Source organism: Lycorma delicatula, chromosome 8 (genome assembly GCF_047948215.1).
Source record: "Lycorma delicatula isolate Av1 chromosome 8, ASM4794821v1, whole genome shotgun sequence".
Classification (NCBI taxonomy): Eukaryota; Metazoa; Arthropoda; class Insecta; order Hemiptera; family Fulgoridae; genus Lycorma; species Lycorma delicatula.
This window is the reverse complement of record NC_134462.1, coordinates 64,004,197-64,017,256: the sequence shown is the minus strand read 5'-3', so window position 1 is coordinate 64,017,256 and position 13,060 is coordinate 64,004,197. Positions and strand designations below refer to the sequence as shown.

General features: G+C 28.7%; 1 protein-coding gene and 1 long non-coding RNA gene across 9 annotated transcripts in view; one reads left to right on the top strand and one right to left on the bottom strand.

The window, feature by feature from the left end:
• Nucleotides 1-13,060, bottom strand: part of Ae2 (anion exchange protein Ae2) — a 406,977-nt gene that overhangs the window by 86,915 nt on the left and 307,002 nt on the right. For 7 of the 8 annotated variants that reach the window (XM_075374014.1, XM_075374019.1, XM_075374015.1 and 4 more), the window contains 2 exons: nucleotides 10,351-10,436; nucleotides 6,439-6,638 (listed from right to left, as the gene is read on the bottom strand). In XM_075374014.1, the coding sequence (XP_075230129.1) occupies nucleotides 6,439-6,638; nucleotides 10,351-10,436 (286 nt within the window). The remainder of the gene's footprint in view (nucleotides 1-6,438; nucleotides 6,639-10,350; nucleotides 10,437-13,060) is intronic. The other variant, XM_075374018.1, reaches the window with a different exon arrangement.
• The window catches only part of LOC142329420 (uncharacterized), a 34,009-nt gene that overhangs the window by 11,670 nt on the left and 9,279 nt on the right, over nucleotides 1-13,060 (top strand). The gene's annotated exons all lie outside the window — the stretch shown is intronic.

Sequence of the window (13,060 nt, the reverse complement as noted above, 5' to 3'; positions counted from 1 at the left end):
AAAAAATTCATAATAACAAAAAGTACATGTTATATGTGTATATGTTATAAATAATATTATTTATAACTAATCAATTTACAATATTAGCTTTTTATTTTTAAAAGTTAAAAAAATTTTTTATCCTTATTTTCATTGATAATTAATGCAGCATGATCATACTAATCTATATTATGTTAACTATATCAATGTATGGAAAATTGCCACTTATAAGAAATCTAAGTCTTCAAACATTTCTTTCGCTATCAGTCATTTGAATGGTTAGATGTAAATTTCATTTTGCACATTATTAACTTTTTCAGACCTCTTACTTCCTACAGCCTCAATTATATGCTTTATATATTCAAAAATTGATTGTATTCTTATACATATTACACTTCTATTAAAAAAATAATAAATCCCAAAAATGTGATTCTTCTTATTGTTAAAATCATTTTATCTTATACTTTATCAAACCACATCAAACACTCTTCAGTAGGACCACATTTCTAAATTTTAATTCTTCATTTTTCTGGTTTTTCCTGTAGTCTGTTTATTACTGCAATAAAGAACTACACTCCATACAAACATTTTTAAGATCTTCTTTGTAATTACTTGGTTTATGATGAATATAAGCAGATTTTGAACTGGTATGAAAACTGCCACCCAGCTTGTGCCAATCAGCTACTGACATCTTTCATCATACAAACTTTGAATTGCAACTATATAATTAGTAAAATTCTGCACTTTGTTCTTGCATTTTCCCTTGTTTCCTTGTTCTAATAGTTGTTCTATTTTACTTTCCCTTACACTTTGATATTTTATTTTTATTTTTTTTTTTTAAATTGGATTTCTTTTTAACAAAGGATCCATAGAGTTTGTTAAAAATCATAAGATATTTATTTTTGTCCTTTGACATTTTTTTGGCCTCAAATTTTTCTATTAGTTTCTTAAAAGCTTTTTTCCACAAATATAACAATATCTTCCCCAAATAACAACTTAAAAACTATTAGATTTAGTGCTAGGAAATATGTACCACATTTCTTTACTGTTAAAAACTAGTTGGATAAAAAAAGACCAGATAAATTTACAACCTCCAGGTCTATTTCATTTAATCTAGTGATTTTACGATTATATTAATATATACATTTAAAAAAACAAAAACTGAAATACTGAAGATAAAACTGAAGCTCAATAATAAAAAAGGAGAATAAAAATTACTGAAGCAAAACAAAAAAAAAATATTTAAAAAAATGTTAGTCTACAAACTAAGTCATTCTTAATGAAGAAAAAACCTAATAAATCATGAAAATAAGAGCATGCCCAAGTAAATAAATATGAAGTTTATAAGCACACAAAGTGTGGAGTGCATATTTACAATTCATGCATAAACATCTTAACATTGTGCATGATAAGTAAGAAATGAAATAACTGATTACATTAATAAAAATGAGAGATTTGAGATTCTTTCCCAAACTACATTATTTAAAAATACTGTTTTCACTTTAATTAAGTGGGACTAAAAGTAAGAATATAAAATTTATGTCTGTAAAAAATTTAAAAGCCATTAATGAAAACTCTAAGATAATATGTCTGCATTTAATCATTTCATACAACTTATCGTGAAAACAATACATGAAAAATAAATATGTGAAAAAAAATGTGATAAAAATTGTAGTTCAATTTTTTTTCTGACAAGACCAATTTGATTTTTAAAAGAAATTCTTTTACAAAAGTTCTTATGGTAATTATTAACAAACAGATGTTCTGTTTTAATGGAAAAATAAAATTTCAACAAGATGAAAATTAAACAATAAATGAAAAAAAAAAATCACTGCTTAGGGAAACTTTGTTCCTTGACATTTCTTAACTCTGCAGTACATAATTTATCTACATTTAAGATTTTCCAGCTTAGAATATTTTTTAAAAAAAGATGAAAAACAGTAAAATTCCCAAATGAACATTATGAATTATCAAACATTTATAAAAAAAATTACAGGAAAGAGAGAAGGGGAGAGAGAGATTAAAATGGCTATTTGCCAAATTTAAATCGTACACATATATTTCTGAATTTTATTCTTCTGAATTAGGTAAAATTTATCACACATATTCAAGTGACAATCTGCTACAGATTGTCAATAACTTAAAAATTTAAAGATTATGTTCAAAAAGGAAAAGTCTTTTAACTCTTATTGGTTTAATACATTTAGCATTCTAAGAAATATACTCAATTGAGTTTGGCAGTGTTTAAAAAAATCTCTTTTCATTCCTGGCTTCATTTCAGTAAAATTCTTAATTTAGTAGCCAGAAGCAGTTAAGTATGGGCAAATTAAACAAGGTATATGTATATATATATATAGTAACAGAGTATTTAAATCCAGCTAAAAAAAGAGAGTAGAAATCAATTAAGAAAAAAAAATGTTACTAAATTAATCCATGGGGGAAATGTGAGTTATATTTTAATTACTAATTTGTTTGTTTTCTAGAGTGTAGCATTTACTAGGCAGAAAAATAAATTAATATTTTCACATAAACCTGATATAAGGAAAGAGGGTTTCCAATGATATTGTAATTAATAAATTATCTGTAACAATGACAATTATGAGAATTACAGATAAATCAGTTTAGGGGAAAAAATCAGATTAATTAAGAAAATCAATTGGTAAACATAAATAATCCTTATATAACTATTAAGTTTATAAAAGATACTATCATCCAGTAAAAGTGATACACAGTAAACTCAGAGTTCTTCATAACAAAGGTTTCTCATTAACTGACCCTTTAACAATTACTATACCAATCAATGTATTTTAGGTTATTATATAACAGAAAATGCCACAATTTCTCTATAGTTGAATAATACAGCTAAAAAATATATATCCACAACTACTTTTGATATCAATTAGCTGTCAATGTGCCATCAATGAGCACAGTATATTTTTAGTTAGTGACCAAAATATCTGAACTCTTTCAATAACAAGGAGGGTTGACAATTCAACAGCAAGTACACATCCCTTTACTTTGTGTAGGCCATGGTTCGCTACTATAGAAGTGGAAGTACCACTTCCTGAAACAGGTCATCTGTGGGAAGCACATCAATTCAGATTCAAAACTTGGCTGCTGTTGTGGAGAGACTGGTTTCTGCTTTCATGCTGTACTCTATGAGGGCAAAAAGACAAGCACACCTGATGGTGAATTAACTTCTATCGGCTCATCTGCTGTTCTGAGCAAAGTAAATATAGCTGGAATTCCAGAAAATCATGTATTTTTTTGACAATTTCTTTACTAGCTTTGATCTGATGAAATGCCAGATAGAAAAAAATGTGTGTGCAAATAGAACTGTTAAAATCAACAGAATGAACTACTTTCCTAAAACCCTGACAAGGAAATGAAGAATTAGGATCAAGGAACACATAACTGTTGGTTTGATGACAAAAATGGACTATTTGCCATAATTTGGAAAGATAACAATGTAAAATTCTATCTAATCATGAAGCATTGAAACCAAAGACTAGTATTTTTTATACTCATTAGTCGATAGTCAAAACTAGGAGAAGAGAAAATTGTTTAGAGCCTAAATGCATTGCAACCTATAATAAGTGGACAGGAGGAGATGATCAGATGGACTGGACCGTAAACATATACAGAAAAAAAAACAAGAGTGAAAAGATCCCACTTCTTCACTAACCTCATTGACGTGACATTTGTCAATGCACATATTCTTTACTGCTTGGAGGTTATAAGATTCCACTATTCAACTTCAAGAGAATTATTGCCAGAAGTTACCTCACTATGAGTTCTCTATCAAACCCTTAAAATTCTGACAGACCAGTTTCAAAGAAAAGAGTGTTGGACACTGCGATTTGATCCAACGGGTCATTCCATTGAGAGAATAGCTGATTTAGACAGCTTAATTTTAGCAGCTGATTTTAGTCGAACATCAGATAGCAGTGCTCAAAATGTAATGTTGGTCTACAGATTGACTGCTTCCAGGAATAGCATCAAAAGCAGTAATAAGCATAAAAATACATTTTTTCATATTCAGTACCTCCAACATATGATTTCTTTGTAAATAGCTGTTTTGGTGTATTTGTGAAAGCAATAAACAACTTTATCTGACTTTTTCTTACGGTACATGCCCCAAGCCCCATGTGGGAGTTTTACAAAAAAATTTGTAAAAATATAAAAATTTACAGAGGATTTTTTTAAATTATTTTTTTGTGTTATTTGGAGTAAAAAGAACATGATAACAATAAAAAAAACAAAGTTTTAAAATTTAGCAGTTAATGGATTAACTACTGCGAATTAACTATTATGACTAAAAATACTATTTCATGATTTTATCATTATTGTCTTGAGACAATTATCTGTCTGAAAAATGGTTCTTTATAAATACCTGGTAAATTTTGTATTCCCACATTTTTACAAATATTTTTTTTTTTAATTTAGTCTAATTTTATTTATTTTTAGACACTGAAATAGTTTTTCAGGCGTAAACAGTATGCAACTTCAAAAATATATGTTTTAATTTTAAAAATGTAACATATGATTCCTTTTAATGAAATTTCTCTCACAGCCTTACTAAATTCATTATAAGAGGGTTTATTGCAGTACATATTTGTAAAATATGAACAAATTTTTCACTAATATTTTTATATAAAAAAAAAATTAATTTATTATATATTATATAAAATTTTAATTAAGTGACAAAGGGCTTCCTATACATAACCAAAGGTTTTTTGATGTAAATAACTATCTGAGATAATAGGTAATATACACCTGCCATTGTTGCCAAGTAAGTATACATCTTTCACAACAAACTTTGCTCAAATGTTTAAAATTTATGATTAAATACTACAAAATAAAACTTCTCAATAAATTTTCAAATAAAGGAAAGCACAAGTGTTGACACATAATTTTTTCAGCTGAATTGTAATTAAAACTGTAAACTTCTTCATAATCGACATACAAGTTTGAGAATTCATGTTTAAATTTTGTACTGTGCTCACTTATATGAAATAAATATAAATAGCAGTAAAACATAAAGCAAAATAAAACATTGTACTGTATTATACTATAAAAATTAGTATGCTTTGTATTTTGTATAATAAATACATTATTTCTCTTATTGTAAGTGCTTTAAATCTTTGCTTAACACCAATATTTTTTTCAAAAATCATATCCAGTAGATATAAATTTATAGCTTAAAAAATATAATCCACTAATATCACACATTATACTGTAATCAATCACAATATTGTGTATTATGTCAAATACTGTGCTCCATAGTTGTACGATGGACTTGAATATATTGCAAAAGAAAATTTATGTGTACTTATCTTTTTAAGACTAATCTTTTCTTATTAAAAACTATTTTTTTCAGAGCTATGAGTACAAAATGTAAATAAGATATAATAAAACAGCAGGGGAAAATGCTCAAAAAGTTTTGCCAGCAATATAGGAAAATATAAAAGGAAGAATTATAAACTTTTGGTCTATTAGTACTAATGAATAATTTTATAAATTAAAAAATGCACTAGGAAAATCAGATTCTCGAAACAAACTCTTCTAGATTAATGAGTGGATATCAATAATAAACCATATAAAAGATATGGATGATAATTATCATCATATGATATATGATGCAACTAATTTATTCCTTTAGTCTGAAAAGTGTCCAGTGAAATAGAAACAATCTATATAAAAAATTATAGTACATTTACACTTATTGAAACATTCATTACTCATAAATATTCTATACAGAACCTAATTAAAATCCTGTTTATTAATGGGTTCTGCCTGTATGATTTTTTTTAAAAATAGAAGTATCAAATGTCATGGTATTAAAATTAATATTTAGCCCATTCTTGAAATCAGCTGTTTAGTAGATTCAGGTAATTGGTTAGCTGGCATCTCTCCCGCCACCACCCCATTCGGTCGCCCTAGAGCATAGACCAAATGTCCGTGCCATTGTGATAGTAAAGTAAATTGTGCATAGATTCAGGTAAAGTATTTTCAGTATGAATATATTATTTGTCAGTTATAAACAGCCAACATTCATTAGAAAATAAGAAAAAGCAATTTATATGGTGGGCAAGGTCATTCATTCCATGTTTACCACAGATATATAACACACCTTTTTGTAACACCTTTTCTTATATATGATATAATAGGGAGCTCTATATTTTTTATTTATTTATTAAGTTAATTCAGTTCTAAAAAACATGTGGGTAAATTTTTTTCATTAAAAAATATAAATAATAACAAAAAAAGCTTTGTAACAAAAATAATTTTACAAATAAACTCTACAAAACTTAAAAAGAAAATATCAAACTAATTTTTAACGGTTATACCAAAATTGCAGTATTTTGCATGCAGCGTGAATGAGCATACGGAAACACATGATCATCCAACAAGAAGCAGAATTCGTGCGATAATATTCAGTATATTTATATATACAACCTGGAAGTGATATAATAATGGGAGGTGTACCAATATCAAATTGAACTCTCCGATCGGGTGATGAACTGAATACACTGCCATCACGTGCAGCTGCTCTTTCCGAAACAAGCGCCTCTGATTCACTACTGAGTAATGTATCATCAGCTCTTGACTCTGTGTCATCTTCTTCTTCAAGATCAGGGCTTGATAAGATGACACCACTGTAAAAGAACAATATTAGTAGTAAATATTTAGAACTACTTTTCACAAATTTTTTTTGCAACAGCAAATCCTCAACATAGAAGGGATAGAAATCATTACTTTAACTTGAGAGTAATCTACTTAAAGTCAGGTGTATTTATAATGAAACAATACTACTCTAACAATAAATTTTTAAATAATAGTAATTAGATAAATATGAATGAACATGTAAAAATTAATGCTTTTTATACTTTTTTTGTTGATTACAATTCTTCTTTTTTAATCATTAATTTTGTACTTTTTAATGCTTCTCTAATCCAAGTTTATCAATGGTTTCCTCTGATCAATCCACACAAATGCTTAAGTAGTTCATTCTTCTTAATTGTAGAATAGTCAGCCTACCATTCTTATAGAATGCTACATAATTATACTATTATCTAAATAAATATTAATCTATTTATTTTATTTTTTTAAAAATTGGAAATTTGTATAATGATTCTCAAAAAAAATTAAGCAAACAAAAATTCAAATACAAATGGATTAATTTTGGGAGTAGAAGTTCACTATAATTCACTTTAATTTCAGTTTCATTCAAATCAGAGACATGACAAATGTTGCTTAAATCAACTGAAAGAATTTTAAAATTAAACAGTAAAACTATATTTATTTTGTCTGGACAAATAAAATATAATGTGCAGAAAGTGAAACGTAAACAAACTAAAATAAAGAAATGACAGTTGACAAGGCTTCTACATTTTTTTGTGCAATATATGAGAAGTATGTAATATACTGTTGAAATACACTACCAACTATATAGTTAAATGATACAGTAAAGACTTAAAATAAACATGAACTGATATGGATCCATCTAGTGAAAATATATGAAACCATACGATGATGTTAAAATAGATCTGTCATTTATCTGGTAAGCCATAATTGAAGTTAGTACCTAACAATGGATGAATACTCAGAAAACTCTAAGGGACAAATTCAAAGTTCTAGAATAATTAAAATTCAATAATAAATAATGCCATTAACTGCATCTTTAAAAGTGAAATGTAGTGAAACATTTTATTCCACCAACAAACAGTAATATTTTAATGCATGTATTAATTAGAAAACAAAGGTAGGTTAACCAATGCATTTGTGTATATTTTTAAACAAAATCATAAATTATTATAAAAAATTTTCACTCTATACTTTTTTTGTAGAATACTCATGTTTCTTTTCACATTAAGATAGCGAATCATAAAACCATCAAGTTTATGCTGTCAGCAATATTTTGATACATACATGGATAGTTGAAATGTGTTATATGCACCTATCTGCTTTTAGTACTCCAAGCCTCTATAAATCAGAATTAGAGCTTTAGGTTATCTTTTTACGAGGGCTATTCAGAAAGTAACTTCCGATTCGTTACTTAAAAAACACCAATTGATAAAAAAGCAATTTATTATAGACATCTTATAGTTACATCTTTTAGCTACTTTTCTACATAATTGCCATCAAAATTAACACACTTCTCATATCTGTAAATAAGTTTTTGAATACAATCATCATACAACTGCCACCTATGAATTAAGCCAGGTTGTAACACAGTTTTCCATTTTCTCGTCATTTTCAAAACTCTACATCGCTAACCATTTCTTGATTTTCAAGAAAAGGTGACAATCACTGAGAGCCAAATCACAGCTATATGGAGAATGATTAAAGAATTCCCATTTGAAACTGTCAATTTGGGGTTGAGAGTGCATATTGCAGTATGCGGAAGAGCATTGTCTTGAAGAAAAACAATGCCTGAACTCACTCAATGCATGCCTGAATGCACGCTGTTTGTTTTGTATGACCCTTCTCAATTTCTTCAAAATCTCGTACTAGTTTAGGGCTCTTCAGAAATTAAATTCTGGTACTCAGTACTGCAAGTAGTTGAAAAATGGTGTTACTACCTGGCTTAATTCCACAGGCGGAAGTTTTATGACGAGGGTGTTCAAAAACCTGTTTACAGATATGACAGCAAGTTTAATTTGGACAGCAATTATGTAGAAAAGTAGCTAAAAGATGTGCGTAATAAATTGCTTTTTCATCAGCTGGTGTTTTTTTTAATAATAAGTTGGAAGTTACTTTCCAAATAGCCCTTGTATTACTACTTTACATTTCCTTGGCACATTCTTATTCCATATTAATGTCTTGCAAACAGATAAAAATGCCTTGCACTCTCACTCTGCACACATTTTCCTATCTCTACCAATCTTCCAGGTATCTGCAAGATTACGACTTAACTATTTGAAAGTTTTTACTACTTTAACAATTTCATCTTATATTTCAGCTTTCCTCTTTGTTTCCTCAATTTTCAGACTAACACTGATATAACTTTTCTTTACTTTCTTAAATACCCTACACTGCATTCTTAAATATCAAGCATTCCCTGAACTTTATTTTACCCCAAATGATACTATATCACCTACCAAAAAGCGTGTTTTTACTATTCTCATCCATTGTTATTTTTAATAAAAATGATGAAAATATTCTCCTATGTCTCAAGCCACTGTAACATCAAACCGCTCTCAGAATTCCACTTTCATTTTCAAACATTTTTGGTACATTGTCTTGGCCATTTATATTATGCCACATCCTCTTTTTTGTAAAGTGCTCTGTATTAATTTTCTTGGTGTGCTATCATATGCTTCACAAGCTAGTTCACTTTTATCTTCTACGGGTAGGTAGTTCAATTCTTTGTTTAGTTAGGTCCTTTCAGTCTTACTTAAGACTCGGTGAGATGTATGTTGTTTTGACTTCATTAAATAGTAGTACACCAATGGCAATGTCACTCATGGCATTCGCATTGACGGCATCCAGACCAAGGCAGACTGGAATGAAAAGCTGAGGTTTCAAAGATGACCTCCAGTAAAGTCCATAAGGGCTCCAAACAGATGGTGAGGCAGAGGGTGTCTTCCCCTACAGGGTCAGGATATGTCTTTGTATCCAAAAGTACCCAAATCCTTCTTAAATTTTTATCTCTTTTTCATGAGTATTCTCGCTGCATTCTTTAGTAAATAAATATTTAAAAAATATATAGGCAGTTCATTATCATAAATAATATAAAGTTATAATTAACATTTTATATTGTTAATTGAAGCACTAATGAATTTTTTCAAACCAAACCTGCATACAGTTCAATTCTCAGTTTATTTTTTACCAGTTTTCCAGCTATTACTGGGTCTGGGTGTGTGTGTATATAGGCACACAATTACCATTACTGACTTGCCAGGCCGGACATAGCAAGTTGTGGAATGCAAGCATACCAGTAAACATGTAGAATGGAACAGACTCAGGTCAACCACTCCTGAGACATGGTTAATTGAAACCCAATCGCCAGAATACCAGTATCCACAGTCTAGCATTCAAATCCATATAAAAGCAACTGCCTTTACAAGGACTTGAACCTTAGAAGTCTCAACTTTAAAACCAGCTGGTTTTGCGATGATGAGTTTAACAAAGAGACTATCCTGGTGGGTTCAGTTCAATTTTCAGTACGTTTTAAATTTATATCAGAAATGTATATCAATATTATAGCCTCCTGCCTATTGGAAGCACATGACATATAAACAAAAAATAACTAAATAAAAACAAAAGTTTTATAAATTTAATACATATGCAAATTAAAATAACGCACAAGTGATAATCTTATATGTTATTTAGCATTTATAGATAAATTAAATACAATATTCTTACCTTGGTAAAACAGTTGAGTTCAGGGGCGGAGATATAGTAGTATCTGAATCTGTTCCAACTTGTGAATTCTTACGAGAATCTGTACCCTACAATAAAAAATAATCTACAGATTAATCCAGTCAAACAATGAACATTAAAGGTTGTGTTTTTAAGTGAGAAAATACAACTCTGAATTTAAAAAATATAAACAATAATCTCTAATATAGCACCTAAACTCAAGACAGTAAGTGTAGCAAATCAAAATTAAAAGATTCTGATCAATAATCAGTAAAGAATTAATCTCTTAAAATGAAAATAGCTTTATTTATAATAGTACCGAAATAAAATCTTAACTTTTGGTCTTAAATAATTCAGAATCGTATTTAACAATGCTACTCTGTTAGCCTACAATGTCTGCTTTTCAAATCTATATTACTGCATCACAGTTCAAAAAAAGGGAAAAGAAAAGGAATTGATCAATCGGTAAAAGATTTCTTTTGTTTTTATAATCAAAATACAGGAAACTCTTCTAAGGTGAGACCTTTTTCCAGTTACCATCATTCTGAATAACACATTTCTTCCCTTAACATTTTACTGGCTGTTCAAAACAACAGATGGCTTCCCTCTCACTATGACCTAAATGACAAAACCTATTTGAACTGACATTAAACTTTCAACCTATAAATTTCTTATAGGTATAGTTACATACATTTGCAAAAATTACATGTAACCAAGATACATTTAAAGTCCTTTTACTGCAGTCTAAGAATCTGCCTCTATAAGGGTATAGAGAATTTATAGATTTAGTTAGTAAACTACAGTAATCAGAATAATACCCTGTATGGATTGATCTTCCTTTTTGTTCTTTACTTTCCTAATCCTTTATTTCTAATTCCTTATGGGTTTCATGGTAATTGGATGAGACATTTTTCCATCTCTTACATCACTCTGGCATCTTCTAATATCCAGCAAGTTAATACCTTCTTTATAGTTCAACAGAATGGCATCACTCTTTACCTATGAAATTGCCAGAAGATTGAATGTTAGTCAGGGGGTTGTAAAATTGTAAGACTAGTGGTCCTATTAAAAAAAGCCTAGCAGAAAACAATTCCTAAAGCATTTAATTTAATCTACCTTTATAGCTCTACCCTTCTTTTCAGCCACAAAATTCTAAATATAAACCTGTTAGATATAGCATTTTTCACAGGATATAAATTTCATCTACAGAAAATATTTTATAAAAATAATTATTATTATTATTGTTGTTGTTTATTTTTTGATGGGATATAAGAATTGACCCAATAGAAATTTCAATAATATTATAATTAAATTATTAGTATTAGTCTTACTATACAGCCACCAGACAGGACAGTCCCCAAGTCAGTTAACAGGAAGTTTGCTTACTAGATAACAAGGATGTAGTAGATATTCTACAAAAGTTCTGGTAGGAGAATTCAGAAGGATCAAACTTATATCCACATAATCCATACTGGGGAAAAAAGGGATCAAGGATAAGGAAAGTGGGAAGGTGGGGGAGAAAGAGTGACCTCCCATCAGGGTAGATCAAATTAGTTTAATATCTTTCCAGCGACTCAATTATTAAAATTATATTAAAAGGAACTTATTATCATAACTGTTTGAGTCAGAGTAGTGCAGTGGGTTAGCACTTATTTTCCTGTAAAATTGACAGGTCGAGGCCAGGCAGGACCACTCATATTTTAATGCTCCTTGATACTTAAGTATCATCTCCCAGCTACTAATCTGTTAGGTTCTAATTAGCAATAATACATCATGGTATTAGGAATTCTAATCGACAATAAGCTACAATTACAATTATTACAAAATAAAAGATGCAGCTGTCTACAGCTTACAATTAAACATAGCTTGATTAGATAAGCAGAGGAACTTCCAGTTTTCATATAAACTGATCATAATCAATAATGATACATTATATTTCCTAAAAATAATGACTTAAGATTTCATCTTAATTTTAAAAAAAATTGTTAATAACATGTTTCATTTTATCCAAACACCTTCAGTTAAAATTTTTCTTTTTTCTGGGTATATGATTTATTTATACAAACATAAAACATTAAAATACAGGGATGATCAGCCCTTGCAAGCTTCATTCTTAATTAATTTACAGATGCTGACAGGTAACAATCATCCCAAGATTTTAAAGTTTTATGTTTACAATAAATACAGAATATATTTTTGTAAAACTTAAAAATTTTATAAAATGTTTCAGAAAAAAAACAAAAAAAAAAACAATAAACGGCACTAACATTGAAAATATTTTAAATGTTTTGAGGTGAGAATATTATTCAAAGATTTACTTTTCATCAGTATTTTATTTGATTCTTGCATCAGTTTAGTTGACTTTCAGTAACATCCCATTTGTAAAAAACTTCTTGTCTTTGTTAAATTTGTTGGTAACATATGAAGAAATGCTTATCAGTTTGAAAATTACTTGTCTAAGCAGTTCAAAATATGAAAGACAAATAGATAAGATGTTATATATTTGGTAGAGAATAAATCATCCAAGTTGATAAAAAAAAAAATCAAAAACAAATATGTTGGTTTAGGAGATGAATTGAAAATGTTAGGTAGGGAAAAGTGTTGATAGCTGTTTTTTGGGGAGATTAAGAATTCAGGAGATTTGCTGTACCCCAAGAGAAAAACTGTGAAAATTTCATAAAAATTTAAGAGAAAATAAAATAAGTAAAGATTA